This window comes from Symphalangus syndactylus, chromosome 7 (genome assembly GCF_028878055.3).
Source record: "Symphalangus syndactylus isolate Jambi chromosome 7, NHGRI_mSymSyn1-v2.1_pri, whole genome shotgun sequence".
Taxonomy (NCBI): domain Eukaryota; kingdom Metazoa; phylum Chordata; class Mammalia; order Primates; family Hylobatidae; genus Symphalangus; species Symphalangus syndactylus.
In genome coordinates, this window is record NC_072429.2 from 128,959,246 (window position 1) to 128,973,657 (window position 14,412).

Sequence of the window (14,412 nt, forward strand, 5' to 3'; positions counted from 1 at the left end):
GAGAAGCCTGGCACAACTGTGGCAGTGACTGCGTGAGCAACTGAGAGGCCTGCAGTGTGTTAATTTATAATGCGGAGATTAAATGACATAATAAAACTATATAGTGTGTAGCATGAAATGAAAATTTTGCATCAGTGGTGCTTGGGAGTCATGGGAGAGTTCCCTTTTGAATAGCAGAAGTATCCACCATCAGACACAGCAGCCTCCAACCTACAGGAAGATGGGTTTTATTTTTCTTAATTTAAGGATTGATATGACACACTTTTACTGTAACATTAAAAAAATTTTTTTTTTTTGAGACGGGGTTTCACTCTGTTGCCCAGGCTAGAGTGCAGTGGCATGATCACGCTCACTGCAGCCTCGATCTCCAGGGCTCAAGCAATCTTCCCGCCTTAGCCTCCCAAGTAGCTGGGATCGCAGACATGTACCACCATGCCCAGCTAATTAATTTTTATTTTTTATAGAGACGGGTTCTCCGTATGTTGACCAGGCTGGTCATGAATCCTGGGCTCAAGGGAACCTCCCACTTTGGCCTCCCAAAGTGCTGAAATTACAGATGTGAGCGACTGCACCCAGCCCCGTTTTAATTTTTTTGAGACAGGGTCTTGTTCTGTTACCCAGGCTGGAGTGTAGTGGTGTGATCACAGCAGCCCTGAACTCCTTGGCCTCAAGCAATCCACTCGCCTCTTCCCAAAGTGCTGGGTACTGTTAACATTTTATAACAGAATGTGAGGGGGGGGTAGAGCTGCCATGTGCAATGGGAGAACTTTTGGATACAGAGTAGGAAACACTTCATGAAAATGACAGAATATGAGATTTCAACAAAATTCTATGCTATTCTATTATATCAAGAGCTTTATCTCCAATTCCTTTAGGAAGATGCAGTGAGAAAGTCTGACTTAGCAGATACTCAGGAAGCCAGGCACAGTGGCTCACGCCTGTAATCCCAGCACTTTGAGAGGCCAAGGTGGGAGGTGTGCTTGAGCCCAGGAGTTCAAGACCAGCCTGGGCAACATGGCAAAACCCCATCTCTACCAAAAATATTAAAAAAAAAAGCCAGGTGTGGTGATATGTACCTGTGGTCCCAGCTACTCAGGAGGCTGAGGTAAGAGGATCACCTGAGCCTAGGAGACTGAGGCTGCAGTGAGCTGTGATCGCACCACTGCACTCCAGCCTGGGCAACAGAGCGAGCCCTTCTCAAATAAAAAAAAAGAGAAAATACCCAGAACCCCGAGAGGGAAACTGCTTTCTCGTGACCCTCAGGAAAGGAAAAGTTTCATCCTCAAGGTTCTTAGGTAAGAGTGACTACTTGCTGAGTGGTCTAGGTGCCAGCCAAGTGCTGCTCATTTGTCACTGTATTTAATCATCTGTGAGCTCAGATACTGTATTAGCTCCTTTTTGTATGTGAAGGAAGTAAGGCTCAGAGAAAGTAACTTGCCAAGGTTGTGCAGTTATGTTAGTCACTGAAGCCAGGTCTTGAAGCCTGTCTGCTGGAGCCTAAAGCCTGAGTTTGTAACCCACAGGCTCTAATCCACCATCATGCTTGAACCAGAGCACTTAAGGGTCAGGTGAGCAAACTCTTGCTTTTTCTTGTGTAAGTTGGGGCACTCGCCCTCCCACCAACTTGCAAAGTGCGGAATAGGGTTCCTAAGGGCCTGAACATTGGTCCCACCCACCGTATTGATTTTTCTGGGCAGTGGTACGGGCGTCTCTGGCAGAGTAGGCGTGAGGTCATTGGAGTCTTCAGATGCTTGCTTTTGGATGGCGTCTCTGGACTGCACATTTGGGGATAGATCCAATGGGTGTGACTTCGGTGTGATCTCAGAGGGTTGCTGAGCCTTGGGTGAGACATCTCCAGTCTGGGATTTTGCTAGCAGGTCTCCCAGCTGTGGTTTGGGGGGCAGGTCCTTCATCTGTGGTTTGGGAGGTAAGTCTGAGAGCTGGGGTTTGGGTGGCAGGTCCCCCAGCTGTGGTTTGGGGGGCAGTTCTCCTGGCTTAGGTGGCAAATCTCCAATTTGGGGCTTGGGGGCCAGTTCTGCAGGCTTCAGAGGCAGGTCTCCAGGTGGTGGCTTTTGTGGCAACTCTGCCAACTGTGATGATTTCTGAAAGACTTCGGGCGGGATGTTGCCTTTGTCTAGGGAGAGATGATCTGTTTTCCTTAGTGCCACTGTGGAAGCAATCAAAAACAGGGAGGTCATTGGTGGGAAGGGCTGCGTTTCTGTCAGTCACCTAAAAGAGGCACCATCATCATGAAGGGAACTGGCCTACAGTGAGCACTTGAAAAGGATGAACTCAGGGGCCAGGCCCACCCAGGCAGTTTTACAAAGACAAAGTTTGAAAGCCTGGAAAGCGTTACAATTCACGATTTTGTGCTTCAATTATATAAGAACAGGATGTCTACATTCATCCAGAATTAAAAAAAAAAATAGAAAGAGATTGCAGAGAATCGGAAAGTACAGAGTTCTTAAGCCTAATGCCTAAATGTAGCCATTTAAAATTCTTTCATATAGTTCCTTTTAATTTTCCTATATATTTTCTATAGATATAACTTTTACTTGCTTTTATCTAATACCATTTTAGCAACAGTATCTGTCACGTTACTAAAAATTATTTACTAGTTGTATGTAATTTCAAATGGTGCATTCTATTCCATTCTATAGCTGTATCATAATTTATTATTATTTCTCCCCATTTTACATGATTCATGCAGTATATAAGAGAAGCAGCAAAAGGCTTCTTCTACTCTGTGCCCCTATCTCTTAACCTCTGTTACATTTTGGTGATACACATGCATGTGTTATGTCTTTTAAAAACCATACAAGGGATACATACATTGTCTGAAACTTTGCTTTTCTCCCACTTACTATGTTTAGGAGAGTTCCAAATCAGTTCTTTTTTATTCTGTTTAATGGCTGCACAGTATGCACAGCTTAGGAAATGTATCAATTTGTTGACCCATTCCCACAGCTCTTTGTACAGCTCTTGGTACTGACATGTCTCCAATTTTAGCTCCACCACTTACTAGCTGTGTGAATTTGGGCAAATTACACAACCTCTCTGTGCTGCAATTTACTCATCTCTTAAAACCCTACTTCAAAGGGTTGGCATGCAGATTACATGGGTTAATATATGCAAAGAATTTACTGACAGGCCCTGGCAGGCTGCAAGCATTATGTAGTAGTACTACCATCACTGTTAGGGTTCTTTCAGGCCCTATTACAGTATTACATTCCTGTTTTACTCATTTTTGTAACTTTGGCTCCTGGCACAAGGGCCAAGCACGTAGCATGCACTCAGGGAAACAGCTGACTAAGGCACACTGAGTGACTCACACTAGGAATTTGATCCTAAAAATATAATGTATTCAGAAAGACATTCTTAAAGGAGAAGAAACAGATAAACCTCATGTTGTAAATGTCACAGGCTGTACTGGGGCTGTTTCTGCTCATGACCTGTCTAGTCATATGTGTAGAAAAGTCAAAATCAAGGGGCACCCTGCTCACAGGCTGGTCCCTAAGCTTCTGCTGAGGTGGCTTGGCTCTAAAAGTTAATTTACATCAATCTCGTTCCTCTCTTGGAAGCCTGAAATTGGCTAAGAAACAATCTGAGCCAGGCAGTCAAGAGGGAAAAAGCTAGGGGGAATCCCTGAGGTGGTGAGGCTAGAGAGGCCTTGGCTGTGAGTCACACTGATGGGGCAAGAGAAACTGTTAAGTGCCAGGCATGGAAAATCTTCAAAATACCCCAGCCTCTTCACCTGCAGCTCCAATTCTAGGAATTTATCCTAAAACAGGATCAAAGTCATACACTGAGATGTCTGTGCTAGAGTGTTTGGCACAGTACTGCTTATAAAGAAAAAAATGCCACCCATCTGAATGCAGGGGATTGTATGGACAATAAATAAAAATTAGCCAGGTGTGGTGGTACAGGCCTGTAGTCCTAACTACTCGGGAGACTGAGACTGGAGGATCGCTTGAGCCTTGGGGTCCAAGGCTGAGTGAACTATGACAGTGCCATTGCACTCCAGCCTGGGTGACAGAGTGAGACTCTGTCTCAAAAAAACAAACCAACAAATGACAATGATATGTAGCCAATAAAAATTATACTGTTATATAATTAATAGCATGAAAAATGTTTTTATTATGTGAAAAATATTCGCTTAAACAGAAACTTTAAAAAAGAGCAGAGAAAAAAAGATGAAAGATATACACTAATTCATCAGTTACCTTGGGTGGTAGGACTTCAGGTAGTTTTTATTTTATTTTTCTTTTTAGTTCTATTGAGACAGGGTCTCCCTCTGTTACTGAGGCTGGAGTGCAGTGGTACAATCAGGGCACACTGCAACCTTGACCTCCCAGACTCCAAATGATCTTCCTGTTTCAGCCTCCTGAGTAGCTAGGACCACAGGTATGTGCCACCACACTCAGCTGATTTTTAATTTTTTAGTAGAGATGTGCAGGGCCACGCTGTCCCCAGCTTCAGGTATCTAGACCCTGTCCCACATCCTCTCTCCGCACTCCTGGCTTTGGTGTGACAATGTGACTGTTGGCACCAGTCTGAGACCCTTGAGGGGAAGAGGCAAAGCTGGCCAGGGCCTCAGGGTACACTGGCCCAGATGACTCAACTCTGGGCAGGAGAGAGATGGGACCACAGGGCAGGGAAGGAGAGGAGATTGGCCTTCTTGAGACCTGCTGCATGACATAGCTTCATCTTCCTAAGAGCCCGGCGATGTGGGTATCACCATCATCCCCATCTTCCAAGATACCAAGGGAGGCCGTGGAGCCTCCCAAGTCACAAAGTGAGTAAGGGATGGTCGATTCCTAGCCCAAGGACAGTTCAGACTTACAGGAAAAGGGTTACCATTCCACCCCTATTTGCTGGGCATGTGCTGTGCCCAGCACCATTTCAGGCACTTGGGACACAGCAGATGGAAAGGACTAGGGCCCTGCCTGCTGGGAGCTCACATTCCACGAGAGGGTGACAAGTAAACATGGAGTTACCAGAGGGTGAGGGCAGGTAAGCAGGGGAAGGGAGAAAAGAGTGCTGGCTGGGTGGGGAGGAGGAGAGTGACCACCAAGGAGGGTGTGATCAGGGAAGGCCACTCTGATATGGCAAGAGTGGGTCAAAAATGTGCAGGAGGCTCGGACACCAGCCATGTTGATTTCTGGTGGGGGTTGGAAGAAGAACCACCAGATGGTTCAGGACAGAGGAGTGACATGATTGAATGTGGAAGGCTCCAGTGTTCTGCTGAGAACAGACTGCAGGACCAGGTTAGAAGGCTCCAGGCAGACAGGGTAGGAGTCTCCAACTGTCCAGACAAGAGATGATGCTCATTTGATCCTAGGTGACAACGGTGGAGATGATGAGAAGTGACTGGGTTTTAAATAGATATGGAAGGGGGAAGAAACAGTATTTGTGCAAGCACAGGATGTGGTGTGTGAGACAAACCGAAGAGCTAAGCACCTCTCTCAGGCTTTAAGGCCTGAACACCTGGAAGAATGACACTGCCTTTAACAGACGGGGACACTGAGGAAGGAACAGTCTGGAATAGACTTGGAGTCCATATTCCAGTTTTAGGTCGAGAAGCCTGTGAGACATTGTGTGGGGAAAACTTGCTCCTCTAACCGTGCTTTTCCTCTACTCCCACACCACAACGATCATCAACACAGAAGAAAACTTCTGTGACCAAATGTGTGGGGGTCTCACCCCACCACTAAGCAGCGGATATCAGCCAGGTGTTCTCCAATCCAATTCTGACACCATCTACCTGGAGACAGCGTTAGATCCCACAGCTTGAGGCTCAGTCCCCCAGGTTCCCACCTTCCTGCCCAGTCACAAGCCCAGGCCTCTGGAATTTCTGACCAGTTGGCTTCGACCGGGTTTCCAACAATCCCCTCTGGGTTCGACTGATTTGCTAGAATGGCTCACAGAACTCAGAGAAACACTTACCTAAGTTTATCAGTTTACTAAGAAGTGTGTGTGTGTGTGTGTGTGTGTGTGTGTAAGAATCACGGCTCACTGCAGTCTCGGTCTCCCAGGCTCAAGCTATCCTCCCACCTTAGCCTCCCAAGCAGCTAGGACTACAGGCCTGTGTCACCACGCCCAGCTATTTTTGTTTTTATTATCTGTAGACACGAGGTCTCATTATGTTGCCAGCTGGTCTCCAACTCCTGAGCTCAAGTGATCTACCCACCTTGGCCTCCCTAAGTGCTGGAATTACAGGTCTGAGCCTTTTCAGTGCCACAGCTCCTGGCCCTAAAAAGAATATTTTAAAGGATAAACAGCCAGATGAACAGACACACAGGGCGAGGTCTGGAAGGGTCCTGAGCACAGGAGCTTCTGAACCTGAGGAGTTGGGGGTGTGCCGCCCTCTCGGCACGTGAACAAGTTCTTCTTCACTTTCCTGTTGGCCTCCATGGGTTTAACTTTCTAGAAGCAACCTGAACCCAGTCCTCTATGGTTTTTAATGGCAGCTTCACGACATCAACATTCCTTCCCCCAGGGTATAGGGTAGGACTCTCCTATGAGAGGATCTCAAACCCACTAGATGGGAAAAGATTAGAGTCCTGCCTTGGGGCACATAAAGGAGGGCAGGAAAGATTCGTTTCCTGAGGCCTAACACATCCAGCATTACAACCAAAGACTGTAACAAGGGATGTGGACATTATGAACCAGGAACCATGGAGGGATACCAATACATACATATCTATAGCTCCATAGGCCATTCCTTGGTTTTCAACCTTGGATCCCTTATACCAAAACAAATGTTATCTATCAGAACATTTGTTGTAGCATTTATAAAACAGTTACAGCAATGCCACCACCTAAAATCTGGAGAAGCCAGTGTGGGTAGGGATGGATTTAAAGGAATAACTAATTTGTCCTATGAAGTCATACAAACACTTTCATAATCGTGTACTAGCCTCATTGTTCTTTCCTGCCTTGGTCTACTGTTATTGAACCTTAGGATAAACTTGTGCAGAGCTGTTTGGCACAGAGATCAGCTTATGGTTAGCTAGATCCAGTTCCTTCTTGGGCCGTTTTCCACAGGCATTCCATCCTGAGGGGGCTTCAATTCAACCTACCAATACATCTGATTGTATCAATATTATCATAAGGCTTATTTACATGAGGAAGCTGAACCTTACCAACGCCCCCAGTATTACACCATATTGTGATACAATCATGGTACAATTTAGTTTCATTACAGATTAGTAAGAATGACAGAGGTATTTCCTTTGCCTTCCCAATAAAATCTCCCCTTGCCCATATACCAAATGTTATTAAGGACAGGTGTTGTTACAATAGCCATGACTCAGTCATTTCTGGATTTGAAGTTAATTAGGGGCAGAGCCAATCACCCTGTCTCATTTCACAGGCTTGTACTGAGACTGGTTTCCACTGGGTGCTATTAGTTATAGCACAGCCCACCTGCCTCCTGCAGGCAGGACATGGGTGGTGTTAATTTTACTAATTAAACAGAGACAGGGTCTCACTTCATTGCCCAGGCTGGTCTTGAATTCCTGGGCTCAAGTGATCCTCCCGCTTCAGCCTCCCAAAGTGCTAGGATTAAAGGCTTGAGCCACAATACCTGGCCTATTTCTTTCTTTTCTTTCTTCCTTTCCTTCCCTTCCTTCCCTTTTCTTTCTTTCTCATTATTCATTCATTCATTCATTCATTCATTCATTCATTCATTCATTCGATGAGTGTTTAGAATAGTTCCTACACCTACCAACTACACTGCAGAACATGTTTTACTTTGCCCTAATCTAAAGGCACGGGCAGTCATAGTACATTGATGTAAACTGCAAGTGCCCTCAGAGAACTTCCGTAAATTCAGAGGGCCGTAAGAGTCCCACAGGTGTGCCCTGAGCCTCAGCAGCCAAGACTGAGGGCCACTGCCCCCCACTTCAGCCTCTATTTCTATTAAAATTGTGAAGAGGCCCTGTTGGGTCTGCGTACAGGCCCTTTCCCCAAAGCTACATCTTAGCATTCTCTTCAGCACTGTTTATTGAGTCCCCCTGGCTCACTCTGCCAAAGCCTCCTTATCTTTCCAGGTTGACTCCCATCCTTTTGCCTTCCTGCTGGAAGAGAACTCCCTCTAATCTGCATTTTCCTCTGAATTCTGCTGCTCACTGAAAGCAAACTCAGCTTATCCCAGGATACCCAGACCTGCACCTATCTCCTGTAAGGCCCTTTTCTGTCTGGTGGGCCAGTGTTGTTTAATCCAACATGCATGTTGCTGCAGTGTGCAGTAAAGGCCTGAGTACAGTTAGGATATATGTTTTGCACCCAGAAATGTTGGGTTCCCCATACTAGAGTTAGATGAGTGGTGGTCACACCTACATGTAGTTTAGTGTGAGTGTGCCACAAGGCCTTCTATAGCTTTCCTTGTCTCAGGGTGGGACCATTCCCTAAAGGAACTCAGATCCACTATGTGATGCCCACTATTTTATTGATCGATTGATTGACAGGGTCTCTGTCACCCAGGCTGGAGTGCAGTGGTGCAAACATGGCTCACTACTACCTCGACCTCTTGGGTCCAAGAGATCCTCCCGCCTCAACTTCCTGTATAGCTGGGACCACAGGTGCACACCATCACACTCTGCTAATTTTTCAAATTTCTGTAGAGACAAGGTCTCATCTCATCATGTTGCCCAGGCTGGTCTCAAACTTCTGGACTCAGGTGATCCTCCAGCTTGGGCCTCCCAAAGTGCTTGGATTACAGGTGTAAGCCACTGTGCCCAGCCCCACTGCTTTAATCCCATTAAGAACCCAATGTTTTCCCCTATTCTGCTTAATAGCTTTTCATCCACAAAAGGAAGGGTGATAAAAGTGTACAAAGCACACTGTGGCATGTTGTGTATGCTGCCATTACATTTTGTCCTTTATACCCAAAGATCTTTCTAAGCATCTGATCATCAAGGTTTATATTAATAGCAACATAAAAATCAGTCTGCTGGGAGTCGTACACAACACATTTGGTATCAGTGAAGCAGGATTTGTTGGAACAGCTCTGACTCACAGAAACATGTGGTTTGAGAAGAGAAAGGATAAAAGGGTGGGGGATCAGGAATCTTTGGATTCCTATGTGGCCATGTGGTCACCCAGGGTATGAAGCCACAGCTGTGTTGAGATCAGTTACTAAGGGTAAAAGTTACCAGTGGAATTCAGAGATGGATCCAACTCCCCAGGAGTTGGTGCATTGGATGCATAAAGAAATGCAAACTAAGAAAAAAGTGAAATATTTAATCCCTTGGTTACTGTTGTCTATAATGGCTAAAATAAAATAGGGTGCTGGGTCAGGACTTGAGGCTGGACTAGGCTCAGATGTGGGTCTGCCTGAGCTCAGTCCACTAGCCTTAAAGTTACCCGCACAGGAGAAAATTATGCAGGGACAACAGAAAGTACGTCTGAGACTTGTGGTTACCAAAAAGGTAGTCAATGTGAAGGAGGGGTAAAACTAAGTAACTATGGAAACTAGAGGGTATAATGTGAAAGAAATGTTTCATTCTGTAGATCAATATCATCAGCTTCCTGAGGAACCTTTACTAAAATGCATTGCAAGAGTGATTAATTTAGGGGCAGTATCTTTGGTTTTAAACGCTACAGAGTAGAAGTACATGTTTGGATTGATGGGACCCACAGCTCACTACTGAACAACTGCATATGGGTATATATGATCCAGACACACAGGAGGCTATTCCTGTGGTAACTGCCAGCCTGGTGGAATAGATAAAAGCCACTGTAAGGTCTGTTCACCCTGAGAAGGGGGACTGTCCAACTCTACCTACGAATGCCAAGTGGGACACCCCAGATGCAGTAGCTGATATGCTCTGTATGCATGTGGGACTGGCTTTATGATGACAGGGTTATTCACATGCCGAACATGCCTGTTACCCAAGTCATGGTAAATGTGTGGTTAAGAGGGCCCCTTCTACATGGGCACCCCATGTGATGTTACTCCTACAGAAATGAACAGTTCGAGAAGCCTTATTAATTTTGCTGTCTCAACTTCCCTTCATGGGTCTTATAGATGCTAATAAAAATATTAGGTTAATTAACAAGAGAACAGGGAAAGGCAAAAGTGAGAGCCAAAGGACTCCTCCCAGGAAGGTGGAAATTTTAAAATGGTTATTAACAAATAAGGTGAAGAAAGAAAACAGTGATAGGATAAAACTAAGAAGAAAAAGGGGAGAGTCATGGGACTCATCCCAGCAGGGTGGAAATCTTTAGATGGTTATTAAGAAATGGAATGAATAAAATGGAAATTGATACAGTTAAAACAAAGGTCTTTGTTTTCTGAGGCAGGGTCTTGCTCTGTCATCCAGGCTGGAGTGCAGTGGCGTGATCTCGGCTCACTGCAGTCTCTGCCTCCCAGGCTCATGCAATCCTCCCACTTCGGCCTCCTGAGTAGCTAGGACTACAGGCATGTGCCACCACGCCTGGCTAATTTTGTGTATTTTATGTAGAGACAGGGTTCTGCCATGCTGCCCAGGCTGGTCTCAAACTCCTGAGCTCAAACAATCCACTTGCCTTGGCCTCCCTAAGTGCTGGGATTAGAGGCATGAGCCACCACGCTTCCCAAAACAAAGGTCTTTTTTTTTGCTGTTGTTAAAAAATAAGGTGTCATTCATGAGCAGGGGCCATGCTAATCTTCTCTGTATGGTTCCAATTTTAGTATATGTGCTGCCGAAGTGAGCACAACAAAGGTCTGAATACATTATCAAAGGTTGGGTGGACCAAACCCCTCTGCTCTCCCAACATTAAAGGGCCCTAACCCAGTTTACTGCATTTCTCGCAGTTTGAAGAAATTTTAAAAGTTGCAAGGTAGAAATTACAATGAAACATATGATCTGAAATTGCCTGGGGAAAAAGTGGAGCAGACTAATGACAAAAGGTCCAGGGTCCTTTGGCTCAACCCTTGGCAGAAGACCCAAAGCTTTTTGCACAAGAGAGAGTAAAATGGTCTGGGGGTGAAGAAGTTCCTGAAACTAGAATACAAAAATGTAAGGGTTGATAAGATGATGAAAGTTGGTATATTTGAACACACTTCATGTGAAGTGACTGCATCTCATTTTTTTTTTTTTTTTTTTTTTTTTTGAGACAGAGTCTCGCTCTGTTGCCCAGGCTGGAGTGTAGTGGCACGATCTCGGCTCACTGCAAGCTCTGTCTCCCGGGTTCACACCATTCTCCTGCCTCAGCCTCCTGAGTAACTGGGACTACAGGCGCCCGCCACCACGCCCGGCTAATTCTTTGTTTTTTAGTAGAGATGGGGTTTCACCGTGTTAGCCAGGATGGTCTCGATCTCCTGACCTCGTGATCTGCCCACCTTGGCCTCCCAAAGTGCTGGGATTACAGGCGTGAGCCACTGCGCCCGGCCGACTGCGTCTCTTTTATTTGATTGTATCATGGTAATGAACACAGTATCACACTGGAGAATGTTTCCTCCACCTGGTACTATAAAACAGAAGGCATGTAAATCTGCTCTCCAAGCAATATTAATTGGACATGCCCAAGCCCGCAGAGTGCAGAATAGAAGCTACAGTGCTGGCAGGGACAAACTCTCCACTTGATAACCCCCTGTGGAGCAGTTCCTGGGGCTTATGGCGAAAGTGTTTGAGCACCTCCCAGCAACAACTACTGGGACTTTGGAATAGAGAATTTCCACTTAAGGGACCTTGCTATGAAATGTTAGTTGAAGTTACCCCTATGATATCTGAAATACCCATGATGTCTCAGGTGACGTCCAAGAACATTCTAATGGGGAAGGCAGTGCCTAGAAGAGTTCCACAATAAAATGGAAATGGTTTATAGAGGATCATGCTACCTGAGGAATGCAAGGAGGAGATATTCCTTGAGGGGGGTGGAGAGAGAGAGAGAGAATGGGAGTAGAGCAGAGTTTCCCCAAATCATCTAAGAAAAAAATGTAGTTGTTCTCCCCTACCCGATGCAGTGATCCTAGGACCGGAGTTGCTGAGATAGCAAAGATGATTTTTGTTTTTTTTTGCTATGGGGTCTCACTGTATTGCCTAGGTTGGTCTCTTAACTCCTGACTTCAATCCATCCTCCCATCCTCCCACAGAGCTTAGATGATAGGTATGAGCCACTGCGCCCAACGCTTCAAAAAATTTTTAGCAGGAATGCTAAGTAAAAAACTGTAACCATGTTTTTAAATCTTCTGTCAAAATTCCTGAGGGCATCATGGGGGTGTGATGTACCTTCACCCCTTCTAACAAAATTGGGACTAACAGTGAATATGGCTGGTGGTAAAAATAGCTCATTAGTTCTGCATCTATGTAGCCTCACCCTATCTGAATGGGAGTGGACTGAGGAGGAGCTACTGCTAGACTTGTATTGCTGTCTGTAATCTAGACCAGCACAGTGGCGATTCTAATGTCCCTTCAAAAAAGTTTGGAGATTAATGGAGAGAAGGAGAAATAGCAGCTGAGAGTAAACAAATAAATGGGTAAATGAGACAACTCAAAAGAGTCTCAGGGCAAGAGATGACACTGCCTCTTAGCTCAATGATTCCACATGCCTGAGAGGGTGAAGCTGTGTATTTACCCAGACCACTCCTGCTTGTGGAACCTGACAACACTGAGAGGAAACCTGCAAACCTGAGTGTCCTCATCATCCTGGGAGACATTCATACACTATGATGGGCTGGACTAATTATTAATGATGGTGTATATATATATTTTTTGATATAAAGGATCCACAGTAGAAAACCAGGGAGTAGGCTGTGGTGCTATGATATGTATTAGTTTTCGTCCACAGTTCCTGGCTTATAACCCTTGTTATAGTCTTCTGTTATTATGTTGGGTGTGTCAGGCCTCTGACCTTCTCTTGCCCTCTTATTACCTATCCCAAGGCAGGACTCTAATCTGATTGTGGGTCTTAAAACACCTTCCATGAGAGGGTCCTACCCTATACCCTGGTGGAAGGAATGCTGACATCATGAAGCTTTCATAAAAAGCCAAGAGGACAGGGTTCAGTGAGCTTCTGGAGAGCTGACCATGTGGAGGCTCCTGGAGTTTTCAGAAAGGGCTTGGAAGCTCTGCACCTGATATGGCTTGACTGTGTCCCCACCCAAATTTCACCTTGAATTGTAGCCCCCATAATTTCCGCATGTTGTGGGAGGGACCTGGTGGGAGATAACTGAATCATGGGGGAAGTTTCCCCCATACTGTTCTCATGGTAGTGAATAAGTCTCACGAAATCTGATGGTTTTATAAGGGGTTTCCCCTTTTGCTTGGCTCTCATTTTTCTCTTGCCTGCTGCCATGTAAGACGTGCCTTTTGCCTTCTGCCATGATTGCGAGGCCTCCCCTGCCACATGGAGCTATGAGTCCATTAAACTTTTTTCTTTATAAATTACCCAGTCTCAGGTATGTCTTTATCAGCAGCGTGAAAACGGACTAATACAGCACCCCTTCCCCCATACTTCACTCTACACATTTCTTTATCTGTATCCTTTACAATATCCTTTATGATAAACTGGTAAATGCGTTTCCCTGAGTTCTGTGAGCTGCTACAGCAAATTAAATGAATCCAAAGAGGGAGTTGTAGGAACCCCAACTTGTAGCCAGTCAGAAGTTCTGAAGGCCTGGACTTGCAACTGGTATGTGTGTGTGTGTGGGTGGGGGGCAGTTCTGGGGACTGAGCTCTCACCCGGTGGGACTGGCACTATCTCCAGGTAGACAGTGTCGGAACTGAATTAGAGGACACCCAGCTGGTGTCTGCTGCTTGGTGCGTGGGGAAAAATCCCCACACGTTTGTCACAGAAGTTTTCTTCTGTGTTGATGATTGTTGTGATGTGAGAGCAGAGGAAAAACACAGTTAGAGAATTTCCCCCCACAGGCATCAAGTGGCGATGTGAAATAGGCTGTTGTTGGTGAATTCAGATTATGGACGAATACTTTGGTAGGAGATAGAAATGTGGAGCTTTCCAGGTGGGTGTAAAGCTGTGGGACTGTTTGGATGAGTTAAGGAGAACGGGAAGACGCAGAACAGAAGCAGTCCATGAGCACGGCCTGTGGTGCCCAACATGCAGAGGCGGAGGAGACGTGAAAGCAGCTAAGGGGGTCGGAAAGGAACTGACAATGCAGCGAGAGTGGACAGGTGGTGTCCAGAACACAAGTGTATAGCGTTCCAGGCAGGAGAGAAGCAGTGACTGTGCCAAGAGCTGCAGACGGCCAAGGAAGACAGGGCTGAAGCTTAACCGCTGGCCCATCGGCTTGCAGAGGGATGGAAAGAGAGGATGGATGGATGAATCTTGGCTCTGAGCATTAACAGCTGTGAACTTCATACACAGAGACAAGGCGATGGTGTGCACCTCGTGATAGAACACACTACCACCTATGAAGTGGTTTTGCCAAAGCCTCAATCTATCTGATCAGGTTTCTGGAATCAA

At 45.7% G+C, this 14,412-nt stretch overlaps 1 protein-coding gene and 1 pseudogene across 9 annotated transcripts in view; both read right to left on the reverse strand.

The window, feature by feature from the left end:
• The window catches only part of ASAP1 (ArfGAP with SH3 domain, ankyrin repeat and PH domain 1), a 395,575-nt gene that overhangs the window by 6,528 nt on the left and 374,635 nt on the right, over window positions 1-14,412 (reverse strand). For all 9 annotated transcript variants that reach the window (XM_055287244.2, XM_055287246.2, XM_055287247.2 and 6 more), the window contains one exon: window positions 1,677-2,167. In XM_055287244.2, the coding sequence (XP_055143219.1) occupies window positions 1,677-2,167 (491 nt within the window). The remainder of the gene's footprint in view (window positions 1-1,676; window positions 2,168-14,412) is intronic.
• On the reverse strand, window positions 10,589-10,702 carry LOC129487026 (uncharacterized; annotated as a pseudogene).